Source organism: Excalfactoria chinensis, chromosome 13, assembly GCF_039878825.1.
Source record: "Excalfactoria chinensis isolate bCotChi1 chromosome 13, bCotChi1.hap2, whole genome shotgun sequence".
Lineage (NCBI taxonomy): Eukaryota > Metazoa > Chordata > Aves > Galliformes > Phasianidae > Excalfactoria > Excalfactoria chinensis.
In genome coordinates, this window is record NC_092837.1 from 9710235 (window position 1) to 9734462 (window position 24228).

At 36.2% G+C, this 24228-nt stretch overlaps 1 protein-coding gene across 3 annotated transcripts in view; it reads right to left on the bottom strand.

Annotated features, from left to right (window-relative positions):
- GABRG2 (gamma-aminobutyric acid type A receptor subunit gamma2) overlaps positions 1-19526 on the bottom strand; it is a 62025-nt gene extending 42499 nt beyond the window's left edge. The window contains exon 1 of one of the 3 annotated variants that reach the window (XM_072348702.1): positions 18515-19526. In XM_072348702.1, the coding sequence (XP_072204803.1) occupies positions 18515-18621 (107 nt within the window). In that variant the 5' untranslated portion in view covers positions 18622-19526. The remainder of the gene's footprint in view (positions 1-18514) is intronic. The other 2 variants (XM_072348700.1, XM_072348699.1) reach the window with 2 other exon arrangements.
- Between the last annotated feature and the right edge of the window lie 4702 nt (positions 19527-24228).

Sequence of the window (24228 nt, forward strand, 5' to 3'; positions counted from 1 at the left end):
AGTTTTAGCTGCACAAGTGCCATTTATACTAATGAAAGTTATAATGACAAAGCCCTTTTCATCTCCTTAAGACTTTCAGATCTGTCCTTCTGATTATATGGCCTAAATTTTGCAAGAGCTTTTAATATCCAGAACAAATTTGGTAAAGCCCAGATTATACTTAAATACACACAGAAATCTGTTTTTATTTTTGTCTGCCAGAAGTTTTCATGTCTAGCAATGGAGTAAGCAAAGGGCACATGTATTTCCCTCTTTGCAGATAACAATAAGTTTTTTGAAAGTTACTGTTTTGGACATAGCAATAAAACCTTACTCACTGAGATATTACTACTTCTCACATTAATGTTGTAGTAAGATGTGTTTGAGACCAATGTAAGTATGCACAGTTTCACTGTTTGAAAAACAGACAGTTTAAGGAAGTTGGAATGTAAAACTGAGACTTCATATTGTAGAGTAATTAAGAGTTGGAAGGTGCTTTTGGAGGTCATCTGGTCCAATCCCTTCTCATCTTGCTACTTGAGACTGCAAGAGTTTGCTGTGTATGTAATTACTTGGGTATATAACTACTGTTCAGCCTGAAGTTCAGAGGGGCTCTTTGAATGTGTCAAATTACTTGAAACACCTAATCACAAAGTGGACAGAGGGCAGAAATGATTAGATGTTTATCAACATTTATTAATCTAGATTAGAAAGTACATTCCTTTGGACAACAGGATGCTTTGTGGAGAGGGGACACCACAAGACTGAGTCCCTTTATTTATTATTTCGTAACAAAATGTGTAAGATCTATAAATTGGTAAATCATTCTACAATTGTATATGAAACTCACTATGTCAGTGAAGTTTTTACCATAGCAGGGTCGAAAAAGTTTCAACTCATGTTTCTTTTCCTCAGTTCTTCACTATACTGATCCTAATTCTGCATTAAATTGTTACTTGATTTATAGCACTTACATAGCTCTTTTGTGAGGCTCTCATTGGTGAGGTGTAACTTCAGGCAAAACTGAAATTATATAAACTAAAGGTTTAGATTATCAAGAGCTTTGCTGGTGCACATCATCCGTATGTTTTTTTGCAGTACCATCTGGGCAAAATTTTGTCATTGTTCTTCATGGAGCAACTGTCATCTCTTTAGGCAGAGCTATCTACTCAGGTTGTAATGGATTTTCCTATCAAGGAATGAAGAACTAATAAAGAGATGCTCTATTTGATTGCCACAGACACTTTTATAGACACCTTAGCATCAAAAGCATCATTTCTACTCTGGAAATGTGTTGAAATAGTGGAAGATTAGTTCAGTCACTTTGAGATGATACGTCTGCTTTGAAATTACTGATGCTTTGGGAAAGTCATTTTTTCCATCTTCTTTTCTTAACCTCATCCAAAATACAAAGCAAAGCCTGCTTGTCAAAGACTTCATTAATGTGCTGATATCCTATCTTAGCTGTACAGAGTCACAGTTGTCCACATAACAGTTTTGGAATCCATTCCTCCACTTAGCAGACTCAATATGATGGCTTTATCATTTTTGCTTTTATTTCCCTGAAGTACAATTGAGAGCTATGTAAAAATTATATATATACATATATATATATAAAAATTTGGCAAATAACAACATTAATGGTATTTAGCCATCATAAATTAGTATGCTTTGAAGCCCTCTGGACTAAATTCTTAAGTTCAAAATTTAAATGAATAGTGGATTATCTTTCTTGGAGCCACCATGTTCATTTAATTGCTAATTTAACGTCAGTATTAAAACTTTTTTCCAATCTCTGATGTTCTGTGACATCTTTATATGAAAGACACCATTATGTAGCTTCCAGAAGCACCACATGTAGCATTCCTTGGAAAGACACCACCATTTGTCAGTAAGGATGCACTGCACATCATTTAAAATCACAGTCAACAGCAACAATTTTTCAGTCTAAACTGAGTGACAGATTGGGCACATCTTTCTTCATTAATTAGCAATCGCTCACAAAGGATATTCCTCTGAAATAAGGTAGATATTTCCAAATCTACAGGATGGTGATTTTCACAACTAGGCACTGCAGAATTTGAATGGTGAAATGCACAATAAAAAGGAAATGGTGCTTTAATCTGAAGCAGAAACCTACCATGATAGCTCAGACTCTCAGCTCTCAGATATGAAGTCATATATTTAATTGGTTAAAATCTCTAGAATTTGCCATTCTGTGATTCTGTGGAATCTGACTTTAACAAAGATATTCAGATTTTTACCTGACGTACCTCTATATCTAACTTTTCTAAACGTGTAAAATGAATTTTAACCATTTGTGAGTGTTTCTGTAAGAAACTTCAAGCAAGCATCTGTTATCCCTGCTGGAATCCACTTGCTATTGCATTGCTGTTTGCAAGCAGAATCACAGTGGTCACAAAGTGCCCGAAGAAAAAGACCTACAGCAGAACTGAATAGCCAACAACTAATTAGTTTAACTACAATTAAAATCTATCTGTCAAAAAAAATTGGACCAATTTTATCTTTTATACCAAATATCTATGGAAGCTACGGATCCTACAGCAAAGATTTAATAAACCACTCACGCACACAGTAAATCTCCACTTATAGCACCAGTGTTTTCTACCTTTCAGTGAAGGACTGAAACAAAGCTTGCTGGATTACTTCACAGCATTGTTTAACTTAATGAATAGCCAAACTAAATCCTTTGCTGTGCATAAAGATTCACTGCAATCTGTATGCTATACATTATCCATGATGATAAAATGGTCACTGGGAGGGAAGGATGTATTCTGTGTTTCCCTGCAGATAGAAAGATGTGAGTGTTCAGTGAAGAGCATATTTGCAGGAGATCATAGAGGCTGTGGAAATATAACCACATCTATCCTCTCTTCTGTTGTCTGCCGATTGTATTTTTAAGTAAATCTATTTCATTTAAAGTAGAAAATGTATTCACAAAGCAATATACCAAATTTTCTCTCCCTGCTTACATCTCTCTCTATCCATTTGCATTGTTTAAATCCTAAAGTCTTACCCAGGACCAGATTTTCCATAAAATCATATCAGTTAGAAAAGATCCTTAAAGTCAATCAGTATAAGTGCCCACCTAACACTACAAGCCCACCGCTAAACCATGCCCCTAAAGCACTACATCCACACACCACTGCCTTATGTTCTATTACTTGTCTCCTGAGAAAAGAGATTGAAATGTCCTCACTACAGTGGTACCTGTTTTCTGCTTTATTACAGAGGGTTCATTGCAATACCCAACCATTTTCATATAATGTGAAGAGTATTCTCAAGTAATTTGTCAATTCCAACATCTGAAACAGAAACTAAGTATGATGCTTTGCTTAGAGAGGAAAATGGGAAATCCAGTCAGTTATCTGAAGTTGCATAAAAGGAAATGGAAAATATTTGAGAGATTTGGGCTGAGAGATCAGTGAGAAAGTGTATTGTTATTTTGTTCTCTTCTCTTAGAGCACTGGTACTCATAAGACCATGATGCTGGTATCCAGGTGGATCTTTGTCCCAGAAGAGCAACAGAACACCTGAAACTCTAAGACTCAATATTTCTGGAAAAGCCTTGTTTTAGAGATGGCTTTTAGGGTGTGTTAGCTGTATTTTGGCCACTTAGTTGTGTCATAAAGGAGCCTGGAGAAGGAGAAAGAAAATGTTTTCTACTGATACTTAATGATTTGGGTAGATGGATTTTAGGTAGGTCACCCGTGTAAGATTATTTCCTGGACTACTGTTACAGCTCTCATTCCCTGAAATATTCTAATGTCAGTTACTGAAAAATTGATTGTGAAATGATCAGACTAAAGACTTGGATAGCTAATGCAATGTTGTTGATAGCCGTGGCAAATGACACAGGTCTGTGAGCTCATGCTCACAACTGGGAGCCCTGCTTTAAATAAATTAAAAAAAAAACCAAAACATCAAAGTTGAGTTTTTCCATCATTCTTAAGTCACAGAACAGTTGAAGCATAGAAGAAAAACATGATAAGAGTGATAGAGTAAGATGTGCACTCATGTTAGCTGCTACACCTCACCACATCATCAGTTTTGGCTCTTAGTTGTATTTAAATCATCTGTTTTCCATATTTTCAGATTCAGCACAAATTGGGATAGAAAGGATGATCTCTGGACATTTTTTTGAGCTGTAACTTTGTATGTATATGCTTTCTTACAATTTGTTTACAGGTTAGATGATGATGTCTCTTTTTACTGAGGTTTTGGCAACACACTGAAGTAGCAAGTAAAGGAGAGCATTAGATAGAAATGAACAGAAAATGAACAATAGGTTCAGCTGTTCTGCTGCATCAAGTTTGAGTTTAGCTTCTGCTTTATCTGAAATTGCCAAGGCATACCTAATTGTAAAAGGAGTAAACCTGGAATTACAAAAATTTCAGAAGGAATACTTTTAGTTTACCTCTATCTCTTCCCTCTCTTTTATTTTCCCTCTTTATCTTTTAAAACAGTACTACACAACTCTGTGTGTAAAATCTGAGGCACTTGGGGCATGATTGTTGTTGTTCAGTTGCTCAATTTGATTTGAAGAAGTGGAATAAAGATTCTTGTTCTTTAATACTCAATGAGATACTTATATTTGTGGCTTATCAGAATATGTGCAGAATTTTTCTGTATTTTCCCAGCATGGTAATTTCACCCAGAAGGAAATCACTTCTGGAATCAGTATTTCATGGTGTAGTCATCTCTGCATCATGATCTGTCAATATTTAGTAACAAACATGTGAGATGCCAGAAATTTCAGCAGTTTTTCATACTAAGTAACCCTCCTGATTTATTATTATTATTATTTATTTATTTATTTATTTATTGAGATTTGGAATTATTTTGGTTTTTTTTCCTACAGATGTGAGCTTTAAAATTCATTTTGAACTGAATATAAATCTCCATTAGACTAAAATATAACATGGAATGTTTACATTGTCATCTCACATGTTTAAGAACACACCATAATACTATAGTGTGATAATCGCCATATTGGGCTGGGAGTAAGAAACACAGCATGCTTATCCTGATTAAGGAACTACTGTTATTCTACTTGTTTTACTAAGCCAAGGCATTTAAGAAATACCAAGCTAATAATATTACACCATACAGGATATCTTCTGTTTTGTGCTTGACAGTACTGTGATAAACATTATTAGAAGGGCAAAGCTATAAGCAATTATCTTAACAGCTCAGGAGAAAAATGAATCTTGCCTTGTTCCTCTAGTTTTGGAGTGGATTACTTAGCTAAAGTCAGGAAATAAAAACCTTAAGCATAGCCTCCCAACTTTGAGAAAATCTTTTTGCTGGGCATAACAATTGCTTTTGTAATTATGGAACAAAAAAAAAGGTCTTTCTGTGAAAAACAAACTTCTTATTTTGCGCTTTCTTTCTTTGTACATTTTCTTAATAAGGTAACAGTAAAAAGTTTGATATGCAGATTATCACTGTATATACCAAACTTTCAGTAGTGCAAATCTTGTTCTCAGATTTTCTCATTCCAAAAGGCCTTCCCAGCAGCGTTCTTCAGCTGTTCTGCAGGTCCTGCTAACTGATTTGATTAGGCCATTGACTTATCTTATTCAGGCATGTCAGTGCAGTGCTGTTGAACACAAATTTGTTTTTGACACCTGGAGAAACCTTTGGAGTATATGTCCTCTGTGTATACGTCATCTAATCTTGGAGCCTAATTGCTTAGGAGCAAATCTATTTTCATACTGTAGATGTGTTTCTAACTGAAAGATGTTGGTGAGGAAAAGTTACGTCAACTTTGCATGTGTGTATTTTTACGAAATAAATAGGCACATAAATGTGCTTTGTTATTTTTGCCTGGTAAAGAATAGGCTTGATGGAAGAAAAAAACAATCACTAGCCATGCCTTGCTGGAAAACAGATTTCTTTGTACTTAAATAGACATATGATAGCCCTTATCATCAGGTGACTCCAAAAAATTTAGGGAGCCAGGCAACAATGAAATAAAAACAATACAGATATATTTGCTTCTTCCAAGTGTATTTTCAATTCTTGCTTCTTTTGATCATGGAAGTGTCATAACTGTCATTTTTTATTATACAACATGCCGTGAAGTAAGGGCCGGATGAACAAAAACAGTTGCTTCATACATAGCTCTTTAATGAACTCATCATGAAAGTAACTCATTCACAAAATGAGTGTGAGCAAATGGTGAAAATTAAATTACTATTTTTCTTAAACAATCCTGTTGATTTCACATCATTTTTTTAAAGCACAGTAACCAGTAGTAACTGATGTGTTCCCACTTAAACCAACTTATACTATGCAAGACGCTGTTTGCACTCAAATGCATAAAACAGACTGTGCATGGGTGGATGTGGAGTTAAGTCCTAATCACAGGGTAAATGTGTGCTATGTTAAGAATGTAAGTGTTGAGCTAATGTCTCTATGTCAGCTGAGTAGGAAATCTGTCAACAAGTGTGCCTGAATTTTCCCAGTGGAATGCATTTATTTTTATAAAATGGACTGTATTGGTTTTGTTATGGAATTCCAATGGACTTTCCTTGATATTTGGTACTATTGACGTGATTGTATGTTGGTAGTTTATTGTTTCTCACCCAAACTATCAACCTAGGATTTTTTATTTATTTATTGATAACATGCAATTCACATCTTCTTCTTTACTGTCAGCAGCTCCACATTACATCCAGGCTTACCACATATGGTGTCTAATTCACAGTACCCCATAAGGTACTAATTCATGATTTGTTTTACCTTTAAACCATGCTTGCCTAGCTCTAGGTCTATAATTCTTAAACAGGCCATCAGTGACATGTTTATAGCTATGGGCTTTCCACTCCCAGCCTGTGCCCTATCCCTTATCACCTCATGCCTATACTCCACAATGCTGTATCCCATCTTCAGTTCTCAAGGCCTCAGCTATAGTGCTTCACTTTCTCTGTACTGTATCACCACGCAAAGCCTTAAAATTAACAGAACATGAGCAGAAGCTGAAGTAGGATGAAGATGTTTTACTAATCATAGTGTGTATTCCACATGGCTAAGTTCACATTAAGTTTTCCTTGCTCCAACATCTTTTTATGAACAGACTTAAGTAGAGTATCTGGCAGAGGACTGATGAGAAGAAATTCCCCTGGGAGCCAGCAGAGCAAGCCTTTTACATGCGGTTTGTTCCCCTGAATCCCTAGGTAATTTAGCAAATACGCCTCAAGATATTTTATTAAATGAAGAGCGGGTGCTGTTACAAACCTTACCATTTCCAAGAGACATTCTCAGTAGAATGATTTAGAAGAAAGGACGTAACAAGAATGCAATGAATCGGCAATGTTGCCATTTTTGCATATCTCCATCAGATTTCTTGTGATTATGCTCTTCACACCGCTCATTGCTTAGTATTATGATTCTTGCGCAGAAAACCATACTGGTAAACTTGTAGATGTGACAACCCTGTTAAAATATGCATTTCTTGACATGCTGTTTGGAATTTTTGCAGGTAAACTGGGATGAGAAGTCCTATTTAAAATACTACTTATTCATTATTAAGCTTCTAGTTTTTTTCATGAAAGCCTTTTTTTTTACTATCTATTGAATAGCTCAAATCATTGTGCGTGAGTAACAACTGCAGATAACGTGTTTCTCATTCTCTAATCTGAATGCATGTGGCAATGGATTTAATCACCTGCTAATCTACTATAACAAGAACAAAAGAAATATCGCTTTGTGTAGTATAGCTGAAGAATTAATTTTACAGATAGAGTACTTTTCCTTTTTCCCCCTCCCTTAACAGCTGTTGTAATGAAAGCTGCAAATTGTTTTCTGTTCTAAGTCTCCCCGGAAGTCTCCAAACACTCAGAAAATCCTTAGAGTTACCATGTGAGCTATAATTCTTAGTTTCTTTCCAAAGATTAATTTTACTACAAAATTTAAGTAGGTCACTCCATAAGTAATGCCTCCTATTTATTTCCATCAAAACTGCATTAGCCCTTGTAAAATACATTCATTGACATTTGTAAAAATAAAATTTGTTCTTATTCCTTTTAAGATTGAGCCCACGTAGGGTTTGTTTTCACACAGGCGTTCTCTGGATAAACGAACAGTAAATTATGAAACTCAAAGAAATAATCCTTATGGAGGTGCCTACCCAGAGTAAAGGGTCAAAAGTTGTTGAGTGTTAATAGCAAATATGAACTTGGGACTGCTTCGTTCAAATACTCAGAAGCTACCACTGGCAGTGGTGGCAGCTATAAGATGAAAGGAACACTGTCTTCATGTGTGGGGAAATTCAGGTACCTTAGCTTTGTAACCTTTTTGACACCAGTGGAAGAGGAGAAAGTTTTCATGTTTCTCTTCATTGCATCTTAAATATTGCGTTCATAGCCTGATTAGTTACACTGGACTTGGAAGTTAAGAATGTGGTCCTAAAGATTTGTGGCAATTTAATCTCATGTGTTGCATTAGAGATTTAGTAAGGTTTTAAGTCATTTTAAGTACATGCTTTAAGTCTTTAATGCAGCTTAGTAAGGTTTTTGAGCTTCTCCCATAGAAACCAGGGAGAGAAAAATGAAAATATATATATAAATGTATATATATATATAAAATGTATGTATAAAATTAATGTAATGTTGATTGTCCTTGCCCCAAGGAGTTTACAAATAGCAATATATGTTTATTCACTGTCAAGCAGTTATTGACTATAGTTAACTATTTTGGTCCAACAAAAGAGCAGCAAGATTTGTGATTGTCCTCTAAGGTCCTCAGAGCTTTATCAATGGTAACCTTCCCTCTTCCAAATCCCTATCTGCCAATAAAACAGCAATTCCTTTACTACCTTACAAAACAGTAGTGTAATGTACAAACAGATTAGGGTTCACAGGCTTCATGGGCATTGTGCTTCAAATTGCATCATATCAGTTATTTATATAGAAGCAAAAATGAGTGTTTTCATTCCTAAGTTAAGCTACTAAGATAGTTCTCGGCAATGCAAATATTATTACACTGATCACGGGCCTTCTTTCTTCCAAATCCTCTTACCACATCACTGTACCTCCAAACAAAGTTGCATGCGGTAATAATGGATTTGCTTTGCTTCTCATTTTTCTTTTCAACTGAGATCTACTATCAGCCTAACAACTGAGCATATTAACCTTCTCATCTGTGTTCCCATTCCATGATGGCCTTTCCCTTCTCTCTAATTTCAAACAAAAAATGCGTAATGCCTGACTTGACTTCATACAAATGGATGCCCTGCGTTCATCGTTTTGGTCTCTTTATTTGATTGTAATAACCCATATTCCTGAATCCCTGCACTGTTTTCCTATCTGAATGCCAGGCATCTTGCCACTCTGTTTGAAACACTGTCTAATTCCAATTCATAATTCATTTCCATATCTCCTTCATTTCTAACTCCTATTCATATCAACTGTGCAGTCTTTCTCATAGCTAAAACCCTTGCACTCAGAAGTCTCCCTAAGAGCTATCAATGATTCATCTGCAGAAAGTCAGGCTGACTATAATTTGAGTTATATCAGTTATTTTATTATATTCTTCATTCATTGGCATCTGCCTGCTTGTTTGCCTTAAGTGTGACATCAGTTTGGGCAATGGTTTCTCAGATGTTTTGAAAATATTGCCTGTACCACAAATAAGTATGAGCCAATAATCTGCATATTATCAATCAATATTTATCAATTTTAATCTACATTATCAATTTATTTGGTTTGGTGCTTTTTTTGGTCACTTGAGTCCATTTCTGTACACAGGCACAGTTTGAGTGACTATAATATGTAGGTATAATGGCTCTTTGGCCTATGAAAGTAGAAATAAGAGATTTAGTTTGGGATAGCAAAAGAAGAAAGATACACAAACTTTATGAACTTAATGAACCTTAATCAGCTGTGCTCCCTTATCTGCACCAGTATTTGCTGTATGCTTAATTGAAGACTTCTAGGTGTTAATCTTCATTGAGAAGTCTTCTGTGCCTTCTTTGGTTTTTTGGAGTACAAAAGCAGAGTATGCCCTGTACCATCTTTTTAAAGATTGTACAAGAAGTGGCTGATTTGTCTGACTATTATAATTCAGACTGGTTTGATGACTTCCTTGGTCTTAGCCAACAATATGTATGGATCAGTAAGTTACAGAAGTGCAGCAGCAGCTACCAGCATATCTAGTAGTATTAAGGCTTTCTAACTTTACCTCATTAATGTTAGTTGTTCTTTACTTTTCTTTTTATTCTTCTTTTTCCTATCTCTTTTCCTGCTTTCTCTGAAGGACATTTTTGTACAGGATAAATTAAGTGAAAGTGCAGTTCAGTACATAATCCTCAATCTGTTGCTGCAGGCAGATTTCGGTTTATATCTGAAGATATTTCACTACAGATTAACAAAAGCTTCATATGACCAGAACATGCCGTTTGTGTTACACAATACAGCATTGAATCGCTATTGAAGGAAACCATTTTCTGATTTCACCCAGTGTTTTCCAGGGAATTCTGTCAGACAGTAATTTTGGGTGTGCATGAGCATCCTTTCAAGATTCACTTCTCATCACTCTACAGCGTCATAACTTTTTTTCCTGTAAGTCATGAAGTCATTCTCAAAAAGCTCAATATAAATGGCTCAGAGAACAGCCATCATCTGTTGGCCTTTCATCTCAGGAGTTCACACAAACATCCAAGGTGGCATTCAGTAAGAAAATACTATTTCATATGTGATTACCTGCATCATTTGGAATAATGCAGGCATAAAAAGTAAATATCTACTCCTCGTTCCATTCTTTCTAATGCTTATTACTTATTATCCTTCAATTCTTTCAAATTTTCTTTCTATGTACTGATTTTTATTTATGATAATAATCTGTATATGTTGGCTTACTTTTTGTGAGAGTGCTATTTCTTTTATGTTTTGCTGTCTGTGAACAGATGAAAGTTCTATCTTGTAAGAGCAATATTTAGTTTGATATACAATGGCCAGATTTCACAGTTAGGCCTACGCATTGTGTTGTACATTACTGATTATGTGTGAAAATGTCCTTCAACTAAATCTGAAAAAAATAGAACTGATTCTGTAGTGAAGAAAATATGACTTACACATACGTGATTTTCTTACTTAATCGATTGTTTAATTGAGATTCTTGTATAATTTACTGAACTTCTATCAGCTGCCATCACTTTGCAGACATGAGGATAAAATGATGATTATTCTGGGTCAGATCAGCTATATATCAGGCCATGTATTTTGCATCTGATTTACCAGTAGCAGAAGCTAAGAGTGATAACTGTGGCAAAAATATAGCAATTCTTCCCTGGTAAAATCTCTCTGCTTCCAGAAACATGCGGCTAGAGATTTTCTGTAATGAAATCTCGCCACTGACTTTAATGCTCCTTGGTGTACTTTTCTTGGTTTTGATTCTATATAAAACTTGAGACTCTGCAGTTACTGATTAGAAAGGAAAACATTTTGTTAAGTTTTCATGCAGCCAGTGATAATTTCTTGAAGTGCTCTGTGCCTTTTACATAGGAGAAAACAGGCAGTGCTTCTGTCGTGAACTTTCTTGATGTTGCTTAGAACATCATATGAAAAAGCATTATGCAGCTGAAGAAGCCATTTATATGGGAAGGTGTTTGCAAGATTTCTCCTCTGCTTATGCAGTCACTGAATTACTTCTCCTCAATGATGGCTTTCAGCAGCATTAAAGCCTCCTTTTCCTGAAAGTAGTTGCATTAAAAATATTATCCATTTAGATAAATAAGAGGATATCATTGTGTGCTAGAATGAATGCCCAGTATTCAGTCTGACAAGATTCACATATTAATTTCCTGTCCCAACTATACAAACAGCCCAGAATCACAGTAAATGTAATCCTATTATCCCTATAGCTGCCTTACCCCTCTTTTTCTTTGTCTCAGTAACTTGGCAGATGCTGGATCTTGTGAAAATACATGACCACTGTCTCCCTTTTTTGAAAATTCTTTTTTGAATGAATAAAATGAAGAAATGTTTTATATATAAGTTTCTCACATCAAAATAATTACATAGTATGCTATAAATGAATTTCTAACTATTTCATATGACAAGTTGAAAAAGTAAACATTACTTTTTCCTTCTTTCCAAAGGAAAGATCTCTGATATTTTCTTTGTCTCCTGGATTAGACCAAACCTAAATTTCTTTTGAATGGAAAGACTCAAACAGGTCTATTACTTCTTGTCATAGAAGAATGAAAATGGGGCCCAACTTTAACAGCAAAGACCCTGTTGGAGCTCTTCTGTATCAGGAGCTCACTTAAATAAAATGTCTGTAAAGATAATACACTTCTACAGATGTAGACACCAGGAGCATTTAAATTTTCATGGCTTGCTTTTTGTTAGCACCATGGTGATTTGGGCTGTAATCCACTATCAGAAGGAAACCTTAAATGAACACTAAGTTTCAGATCATCAGAATTCAGTCATTATATTGAACCTCAAGTCTGAAATCAATACATGTAGAATGGACACTTTAAGCTGTTCCTTTATCGTATCACCCTTCAGCTGAAGTCTCTCTTTATCTTGTTTTTTTTCAAGCAATGGACCTTTTCCCTAGAGGTAGTTATATTCCTCAACTTAATTAGTGCTTGGTAAGTTTTGATCTCATTCTATGAAACAGGCTTTTGCTTACCTCATATAGCTATAGTTACCTGACAGTGACTTACTTTACCTACATTTGAACCTTCTGTCCTTGTGCTTTCTTCAGGAATGTAGTCTTTTAATTTGTCATATAGTAGATGTAAATTGTCCTGAGTAAACAGCCTCCAGCTTTGCACCCAGAAGCATATTTATACTTCAGGGATACTACTTGGGCATCTATTTCTATTATCAGTTATCATCTTTTTAGAAAAGAGATAAATAAACAGGCATCTTTCTGTTTTTCTGCTTCAAAGTCTCCCTAATTGTTATACAGAATTTCCATTCACCAAGAGCAATCCCTGCTCTTTAATGGAGAAATTCCTTTATGGCCAGAGGGTCAGGACAAGACCTGTGTGCCACTTAAAATCAATTTATGTTATAGTTTGTGGGCAGAAGTGCAGTGTTAAGTTTAAGCTGACCTTCTATTGGGAATAAATTTCACCCTGAAAGAAAAAAACAAAACTGTATATAGCTATTGTAAATCAGTTAGCCGGAATGTAGGTTGAGATCTTTTTGCAGAGAGTAAAAGCATTGTAAGTGTAAGAAACACTTCCTGAATATTCTTCTAAGCTACAAGTTAACTTTGGGTTATTTCCCTGCTCTGAGCTCTAGGTATCTTAACTACTGATAACAATTCACATCACATAGGTTCTGGCTTTTCTCTCAGCAGCAGACTGCATTTGGTCAAGCATTACTGAGAGGATTAAACTAGGTCCATTATATGAGGTTGCTGAGATGTTCAGAATTAGATGTAGAATAGAGTGCTGAATTCTTAGTAGACATCACTGGGAAAATGCAAAATCAAACCTTACTTATAATGCAATGAATGTAAAAAAGTACAGCACTAGATAGCTTATGATGCATCAAAACAAACTTTCAATTCTAACATTCCTGAATCTGAGTATGTGTGTATATACTTGCAAGCCTGTATCCATATTAAGGGAGCCCTTAGCTACCATTGTGTTCTCCACTGCCATTCTCACAGAATCTTCCTCTTGCTGTGTACAAGACTGAGTGGGGCTGCCGGTACAGTAGTTTGTAAAGCAGTAGTTCATACTGCACTAGTGATGTAGAGAACCACAGTGCATTTGAGTCATTTTGTTGTATGTTCGCAAATAACAATCAAATGAGTACTGTATTATAGAATTGGCATTTATGAATGTGGAAGACTTTTATAGCTGAACGTAACATGAGAAAGGCTAGCAAGTACTGAGGTAACTTTAAATCAAATGGTAAGTCTCTGTGGTGCAGGACAGAGCTGGAATAGTCTCAGTATAATCATGAGATGAAAATATGAAGTTTGTGTGTCAGTTGTTTCTCACCTGTATCTAATGTTTCACCTAATCCTTACTAACAATTTACAACTCACTTCTTTGTTGAAGCAAAAAGTGGTCATTACTTGAGTACAAAAGTGTTTAAGCATAGCATGACTGACACAGTGAGTTTTCTTTGACCAAATATGTGTTTCCTTTCCCTTAATGCATTTGCTCCTGACGGTCTCCCTTTTGACTTTTCATGTAATGTTACAGTTTCTTAACCTGCCAAATGAGCAAGAAACAAGTAAACAAAACCACAGTCCAAATCAACAAGGTATTTTTTTTCCAGATCAGCACTAAACTAGAGCAGTTTAAACTTAAGACACAAAGCTGTGGTTTGAATGGCCTCTGAGAAAACGTGTGATACCAATTGTATGGGAAATAGTACATTTAAAGAGCAGATTCATTCCTAAGGCTGTATTTTCTGTAGCTTGTAGTTATTTTTATTAGGAAGTTTTGCTTTTCAGATATTCAAAGGCTTTCTAACATTACCTTATGTGTTCATCACAGTAATTTGGAATAAATGAATTTTAGCATGCAAGTTGTGGCTGTATGGTGTAGTCACCAAAACAGAAGTTAGTTAAAGAGTTTAATCCACACATCCAAGTGCAAGTAGGGAAATGATGTCTGCAGTTTTTTATGCTCCCATCAAGATATCAGTAATGAGCAAGTGAGAATCTTGTTTAATTTTTCAAATCTACTTTATATTATTGCTTTTTGTAGTCTTTTTATTAGAATCATAGATGTTCCAAGTGCCCTCTCTGAAACAGTTTGAATCCTGACATTATAGCTGATAACTGATAGCAGTCAGAAATACAGTATGTCTGTAAAAACTCTAAGGCAGTTTTGCCCTCCTTGCTGCCCCTCAGTATATCAAGTTGAGTTCAGGTCCTGTGTCCAGACAGTCTCACCTCTGCTCAAACCAACACTGTATTATATAGGCTGGTCAGCACTAAATCTTCACTTTCACAGTAGCATGGACAAGTTCATTGTGTTTATTGGCACCTATATTCACATCTTCTGTTCTGATACCTCTTTACAAAGGACCGTTCCTTGTTAGTTGAGAAACTGGCCCTTGCTGATCTACATCATATTCCAGTAACTCTCATGGTGACTTCCACAGGACCTCTGGCTTAACACAAGTGCTATACGCTGTGTGAAAGCATTGGAAACTAGTGTATGAATGACTGCATCTACCTGATTAATACCAAACTGATGTTAGCAGTCTTTAATTCTAAAGGACTGTTCAGCTCAGGGATATTCATGCCCCTTTTAGTCATTGTTATTGTATCACTTATCACACAGCACAAGAAGCCAGCTGACACTGCTAGTGCTTTGCAGGCGCAATTTTATTTATATCCATGCTAATAAATATATATATATATATATATATTCACACGCACACCAAAATATTTTGGTGTTAAAATGATGTTCTTATTTGTGCTTTTTTTCTGATCAATCTTGACAGTTTTCAATTCTAGTTATCTATTTGCAGCACAGAAGCATTGCCATTCCACTACCTGGGCACTTACAAGAAGAAAAATAAAAGCAGTCAGTGTCCAGCATTTCACATCTAGGCATTACTCTGCACTGTTCTCATGTGATTTTTTTGCTGACCATTTGTTAAAACCATTGTCTATGCAAAAATAACAAATAAAACTTGCATCTAAATAGCATGCAGGGTATAGCTTTAAATCTCTCTGAACCTTTGCTGGTCAATGAGCTCTATTACATGTGATAGGCATTAAATACTCATTGCATGTTTGATAAGTTTAATCAAATGTTTGTTGCAACTGAATGTTACACTGATATGTGTGAATCTTAAAGTCTTATCCTTTTTTTTTTTTTTTTCTTTTTAATGTTTTCCCAAACATGTGATTTTGGTGCACAGAACTTTGGAGTCTTGTTTGGTTTGTTTTCACTAAAACAGTGTTTCAGTCAAGAGGGTGGGCTGCACAGTGCAGGTACACGTGTTTGAGTGATAGGATGATGGGGAAACTCTATGCAGTGTTTACAGAACTCTCAGTAACATCATGAAACATGGAAGGAAGCACTTCCTAAAACTTTTGTGTGCACAGTTATAGTGATGGACTCAGTGGATGTGATGAAAATAACGATATTAAATTACTGTAAAGGTAATATGTTACTGTGTGGTAATGGGACATTTATTCTGAAATGACTCAAATCATGGTTTATTGTTTTCAGTGATGCTTGAATGGTTTTTTCCAATGAATTTCTCTAGAGTGTAATCTTTTTATATTCAATTGGGAAAATCCTCTGCACGGTATTGATCTGTGTAACTTCCATCACATTCTGCAAAGACTGAAACTTTTGCACATACTGACTGATGGCAGCACTTCATGCACGTAACATGGAACACATTAGTGTTCAGTTACATAGGTCTGTAAGCATTTCAGTGTCCCAGACAAGTGACACATACTGCAATGAAGTTCCCTTCTGTCTGAACTGTTTGATGAATTTTAAGAAAGACATCAATTTTTCTATAAAGAAACACTATTTAAAATCAACGTTCATAACTCTCAGTCCATGACTTTCCAAAACTAACACTGAAGTTTCTTCCTCAACAGCAGGAGAAAGGTGTTTTGATTATTAGAATTAAAACATCTTCATGCTGATCCACTGAAAATATTTTTATAGAGCTTTTAGGAGGATTTTCCCCTTAAATTGTATTTATTTAATGTTTCTTCTCTTTCTGCTACTTTTCTTTAAAATATGGTGTCAAGAAGGTGTCAGAGGAAACCATCTTGCCCATCAGATCATTATGAGCAGGAAACAACCCTTTTCTGAGCTGGATCTTTAATTTCTACTATAAAGATTTTCTTTTAAAGCTTTTGAAATAATTTTGGCAGAATTCCTCTAAGGCTACATCAATCTGAAAGATGAGTGAAAAGAAGGAAGTGTGTTAAAATAACTATCAGGGATTATTTTAGTGGAAGTATTACAGCAAAATGAGACTGTTTGTGTAACCTGAATGCTTGACAATTGGAAAGAAGGAATAATCACACAGCAATAGAAACACAGGTATAGCCACCTCAGCTGAAGCCCTCAGCGTTGTTCAGGTGAACTGCTTTCTTGAAATCCTATAAAAGCTTATTTTCCATTGCTGTGTTCACATAGTAATTTAAGGAATTCTTACAAAATCAGAGAAGCCTTACACTTTTCTTACTTCTGACAATGAAGTATCTCTACTGGTGGGCTCACCAAGTTTTCTTTCACCGTCTACTCAATTTTCATCTATTTTACATTTATTTCTGTAGAGGAAATTCTTCACAAAGTTATTTTAATGTGATGAAAGTAACTGTAAAAACCAGCAACGTTTAGTTTTCCTGGCCAGTAATTTTGGCCTTTTGTTTTGCTTGGAAGTAAAATCCTACCCCTGTAGCTACCAAGTTCAATTTTCCTTAAACAGAAAAACTAGGAAGAAAAAGAAGCCAAGCCTCATTTTAGTATAACAATGTCCAAGGAAAAGGGCTGAGATAAGAAAGAAGGTGAATTGGAATGAGGAAACTGTATAAATACCATATTAATAAATTAAAAGTAGTGGGTTCTAACTTCTATAATGTATAAATGACAACATGGCTTGTGCAGCTGTAGGAAAAGTCTATTACCATTTGAAAGGCCAGGTACTTTGCAATGCAGTGCTACTTTCTCATCTAAACTGTTAAATGCACAGTCTACAATTTTTTACAAGAAATCCTGGTTCAGCATAATGCTTGGCACTGCAGCTATACTCACTCCCTCCTTTACTTTTTGCCCATCCATATATAAACTCCTTTTTCCTCTACTATAATTTTTTGCCTCTTTACATTCATGTTTACAATGCACACATGCAATGCGCACAGGTTATCCTCAAAGAGAACATGTGCCAGCCTGTGGGGGTAAAAGCTATTGTAAACATTTGTGTAATCTGACTGGCTGTGTGAATTGCAAGCACTTTATTCCATCTCATTGCTTGTTCCATCGGTGTTAGAAGCATCACAGAAACTGGGAAATGTGGGCAGCACCCCACTGCCTGCCTTGGGAGGGTTGCAGAGATCTGCATCCCTGTCCTTGGTCCTAAATCCTTGCGCTGGCTCCTTGCAGATGGAGCAAACTACAGCGCTTCCGAGCCCGGAGCTCGGGCACAGCCATGATGTGGCTGCTTCGATAGAAACAAACATGAAGGCACAGACAATCTGTCCACAAAACACAGCTGTATTGTAACTCCTTGCACTCTAGCAAACAATAATTCAGAGACAGAAGGCTTCATTAATATGGCATCAAATTCCATGAAACACCCGGCATGTACCATTGCCACACGCACCCGCCGCTTACCCTCCCCGTCCGTTTCAGAGTAACCACAATTGTAATAGAAATAAAACATGCTAAGATCTCGTCTTCTAGGAGACATATGAATGCAATGTTGCTACCCAAACCTCCGGCATTCTCACTGCGGCTCTGTGAATTTGCAAACAGCATCTTCACCCCCCAGCCCACCCTTCCCCCCCGCCTTCCCAACAAACAGAATCAGAAAGCACATCTTACCACTGGATGAAAGAGAAGAACACAAGTGCCCACACCATCATTTTGAGAGAAAATGCAGGATTCAAGAGTGCAGTGCTCCCCAGGCTTGTTGGATTTGTAGGAATCATCTCTTTCTCTCTCCCCCCCAACCCTGTTTTTTCCCCTTTCCTCTTGGTTGCAGATGGATCCGTCCCCTTCTTTAATTTTTTTTTTTTTTGGTAGTGGTTCTCCCCCCTCCCTACCAGGTCCCGTCAGTGGGATGATACATTGCGCCCAGCTGCAGGAATTAATATGCAGGGCGGCAGAAATTAGATCTGCACAAGCCCTTTGCAGATATAATCAAAAAACGTCAGCTCAGTCAGGCAGCAGGCAGCAGCTTCCCGATCCAGGGGAATAATATAATTGGGAGGACAGAACAGAAAAAAAACACGCACACACATAAGACACTCACAGAATAACAACAGTTAAGGGAAGGAGAAACACATACACATGCACATATCTACAGAACTACTCACATACATGCAAAAAAAATCTGAAATAGCAATGGGAAGAGTAAATGAGAGGAAAAAAAAAAAAAAGAAATGAAAGAATAAAGCAATGGAGCGACTGCCTGAATGCAGATTAACTCCGAGGTCAAAGTGGAAATGATGCACTCTGCTGCAGCACAGATTAACACATGCGTGGTGTCAGCCGTGGTGCTTTTTAACCTTTGATTACACATATGCAGGCAGCCGGGATTTTCGTTTTGAAGGCGAGAAGGATTTGGCAGGCATAAAAAGGGAGGTTGGAAGGAAAAGCTTGCCCTGTGCTGCTGAGCATCCTCATTTTTCTAAACAGCTTGAAAATCGTGATTGCAAAGCGAAAAAATAAAAGGATGGATCGGGGGAGTGGAAAGGGGAGGGATGGTTGTTGCTTAGTAACTCAGGAAATAAGGAAAGCAGCATTGGTGGAGTCAGTATGAATGAGGTGATTTAGTGTGTGATAGGATTAGGGAGAAATGCAAGGCTTTCATCTCCCCTCCCCCTAATAAAATCAGGTTAGGCTAACACAGGAAATACTTCCTGGGCAGAGGGGAAACACTAGATGCTTATGAAAGCTGAATCTTGCCAATTTTGGAATCCCAGGTTCCACTGTTCAAACGAGTAAATTAGCTGCTTTCAGGGCAGTAAACCAAATAAAATCTCATGATTTCCCAGAGGCAGGACACCTCGTGCTAACACAGTCACTTGGACCACTAACAGATTGATGACCCTCCGTGGCTTTTTATGCCTAAAAGCAAAACAAATATAGACAGCTTCCTCAAACCCGCTTGGGAGCTGGGAGACTGCAAATATAATGAGCAGGAAATGGTAAATGTAACCTGATGCCATCTCAGTTCCAAGCCATCCCTCCAGAAGAGAGAAAAAGAGAATTCTTTTAAGGAGTGCTCAAACAGAAAGCAAGTAAAATGCTTCAGATAGGTAAAGCCATCAGTATTTGCATCAGTACCAAACTTGATGCCTGGATCCTACTAAAACCTGCCAATAGTAGGGCTGATGTGGTAACTCCAGTGTCCAAATGCAGAGTGTACTTTATCCATCAAAAATAGACAGTAATGTTTTGCTGACAGCTCAGAAAACATAGATCTAGTCTTCAGCCATTAAACTATATATTTTTGTTTTTCATTTCCAAACCTTGTATATGTAACTACAAGAGATGGATTGACGTCATCAGATGAATGAAACACATCTTGGAACCAGATAATACCTTCTGTGATAATTCATGCCCATATCAAACACTGTCACTGTATGTTTGTCAGTGTTTCCAAGCAAAATACCAAGTTATGAGCTTGATTCTTAATATTTCCAATCACTGATCTTATTCTTAATTGACACTTCACCAATCTGTGAAATACTCAAATATAAAAAGCTATGAAATATTCCAAATGCTCTCCCTGTATTCCTCTAGCAATATATGTGTGTAAATATACGTGTATGTATGCATATTCAAACATTAACATTTGCTCATGATTCATTTTATTACCTGTCAACATGACACTTTTGTGGTTTTACTGCTGTAGTCTCTCTCATCAGTTACCCAAACATCCCTTTGAAGGTTAATAATACTGTGCAAGGTTTGATGTGGGAGTCAGCATTGTTTATAGTTGATCTAAGCATCTGAACTCTGCTAATGTTATCATTTTCAGTACAGTGTGTCTGCTGTAACATCGGGAATACCAACTTTACAGATTATTTACTAAAATTTGTCCCATTGCAAAATCTTTCTTAACCTTTTTGTTCCTCAACTCCCTGCAATATTATTCTGCAGATATACTCCAGAGGTGCAGCTCATTATGCCCTGCTGGAGAGGCCAAGGGTCTGCAAAGGAAGAATAAAGTTCTGGTGTCAAGTCTTAAGGTTTTATGAGGTTTTTTGTGTGCACAGGATTTTTTGTGTTTTCTCCTTGCACTTCCCATCACACATCGGGTATTTCAGAAGGAGTTAGAAAGTGTTATATTCATCCTCTCCCACTTGGAATTCATTAAGATGTACAGAGATATAGCCAATCAATAATATTATTCTGGTAGATATGGTATTAACTGTACATTTATTTATATTTTTGACTGGCTATCATTGCATTTTGATGAATGTGTGTCCTAAAGATTGTGTAGATTGTTCTGCATATTAAAAGTGGCATAATTTTATGATGCATGATGATTTTCAGATGTATGCAATTGACTTTGGGCACCAACTTAGGTAGTGGGAATTAAGGATTTAGCCTCTGATACAGTCAGTGGCCTCATGAGGTGAAGTCACATTTCTCAGTGGTCCTAGAGAGTAGATATCAGAGCTAGCATTATTTCAGTATTTGAATATTTGACTATGATTCATAAAACGTACCCACTGCTAATGTTGGTTTCAAGTAATCCTGAATGCAAAATCATCCTACAGTTCGTAGCCCTGGCTTAGAGGATAAGAAAGCAAAACCAGGTTTTACACAATGCATTTAAATATTATAATCTCCAGTTATGATGACAACCTTTGTAGGGAAAAACACTGTTTATTTGCAGCAGATGTAAATGCTCCAGCAAACAAAAATCTAGCAGTCTGTTTTCTGTTCAAAAACATTGTTTTTGAAGCTCAGGTTTCTGCATTTTATATCTGCAAGCTCAAATCATACAGCAGTCTTCCAGAACTGCATCAAAATAGATTATCACAAAGGACCAGATTTACATGAGGATGCTGCCTGGTGTCAAATGTTTATCTGTCACTTTGTGTGTGACATCCCACATATTGACTTGTCCCTGAGCACAGACGTGATATCTTCACAACAAATGACTTAAAGGTTTTGTATAGAAAAAGATGTCTTACGGAAAGTAACCGAACACAAATTTAATTGTTCCAAAGTGTACTTTCTGTATCAGCCCAGAATAATACAGCAGTATCCTGCTGTACTTTGGCAGGCGTTTTGTTCATTTACAAATAATACGTTTCCAGATCCCATTGATTTCCAAGGTGTCTTTAAGCCCAAAGAAGACCTGGCTCTTCCTTACTATTGAAATTATTTTTTGATGTGTATCAAATATTGTATCATGCATTACCAAAGAAGACAAAATGATCCAACTGAAATAAAAACGAAGTATTGAACTCATGTCAGGCCCTCTACTCGTTCCCTGCAGCCAGAGCAGTTTCTTCCAGAGCTGACAGCACCCCTTTGGCTTGCAGAAAGAAACAATGGAACAGAAGGGGAAGGGCTGAAGTGAAGATACGTGCACTGCCAATGTCAAGAGATTGCCAAGTTATCCCAAGAAAAGACTGCATTTATTTTTTTCCCTAAGTGGAAGTCCGTTCTATATCAGCTTGTCACTTATTGTGACATTTTAGACAAGAAAAACAATCAAACAAACAAAAACCACATCAACAAAACATTCTTGAAGCTAATCTGCTACCTTTTAAGTGGCACAAAACTGGGATGAGAAGTAACACTGCCTTATATGGGTCATGATAAAGGTATTTCTTAAAGGCAAAAAAAAAGAAGGGAAACATTGGCACCTAAGCTGTCTAGTGATGATTTAGCAGACATTGTTAATTACATATTAGCTATTCTCTTGATCCTTAGAAACACAGATGAAATGTTTAAAGCTGTTATTATCCAGGAATAAAATATCTTACGTATAAGAAAAAAATCCTTCTGATTTGATATCTGATATGAGTTCAATAATGGTAACAATAATGATTTGAAGTTTTATATAAATATATATATATATATATAAGTAGTAGCAGTAGTAACACTGATAGCGTTTTGTTTTTTTCCAGAATTGTCCTAGTGTCTTCAAGCACTGGGAAAATCTCTGATTACTGAATTCCTGAGCAAAATACAGTCCAATAAAAAGTGTTCCATAGATGATATTCTAGGCTTTGACACAATGATCCCTTTTCCTGAAGCCTAACTTCTAATGTATTTTCTGCTCATCAGGGATAAAAATGTATATTAAAATTGAAAGGAACTAGAAATAAAATGATTCTAGCAGAACAGATCCACCTCCTAGTGCAAAGTTAGATCATGTTTTAAGTAGTGATTAAGGTACATATGTTTGTGACTGTGTAGGGGTGGATGTGTTTTCCTGCTGGCTCATTAGTTCATCTCAGTGCAAAAGAAAATTCCATTCTAGAGCAGGAACTGCCAGGTCTGACCACTTACTTCCAAGTCAAGGGCCTGCAAGTGTGCTGAAAAGAAATTACACTCTTTAGTTTAGATACGGTTACTTAATTCCTAATGAAGAGGAAATCTGGTCCTTTTAAGGAGTTTTTATTTAACTGATTCTAAGTGAACAAAACAGGAACTGCACAGATTTATTTGTGGCAGAACTAAGTAGATAAACTCAAAACTACACTGCATCAGATATACAAATACAGACCTACCTATTTTGGCAAATATAACAAATCAAATTATTTATTGTGATATAGCTATATTAATCACTTTGAAATATTGTTACTTTGGCCTGACAAATATTGGCTGGAGTTAGACAGATTGCATAGCATTGTGTAGAAGACAGATATTCTAGATTGGCAAAATATGATTTTGTTTTTTAATTGAGAAATTATGATTTAAGCTTTGTTTCAGTGCTGTTCATTACAATAAAGATGATTCACTTGAGTTGATAGAATAAAAGAAAAATGAGATGAAATAGGCAAAACTGATAAATCTTTTGAGAAACCCATGAAGGGGCCAATTTCTGAGAGGATTCAACATATTAAGTGCTTTAAAAAAGTCAAAATATTGTACTGTTTGGGAAGCGATCTTATAGCTTTTAGAACTATTTTGAAGTTTAAGAATTAAAAAGGCAGGGTGTTACTTTCTCAAGCATGAAATACAGCGCTATTCCAAGTTTTATATAAATTGTACATTTTTCTTCAGAAATGTTTTTATTTAAGTTATTTCATCAGGTTTTTATTTCAAGGAATCGATCTCTGAGTATCTCACTTACAATTCTGGTTGCCTTAATGCTACCACAACACAATCCCAAAATACTGTGTTTGTTTATATGCTTTGATCTTATGTTAAAACAGAACAGAAATATGTTTTTAACTACGAGCTCACTCGCTGTACTTAGATTTACAAGTTTCTGCCAACAATAGTCATACCAAAGAGTACTTCTTACTGTAAACATCTAGTATTCTCTGATCACAAAACCCTTACAGCAAACTCTATTCCACAGATCCCAGCCACTGACCCTGAGAAAGCTTTCTTCCCTT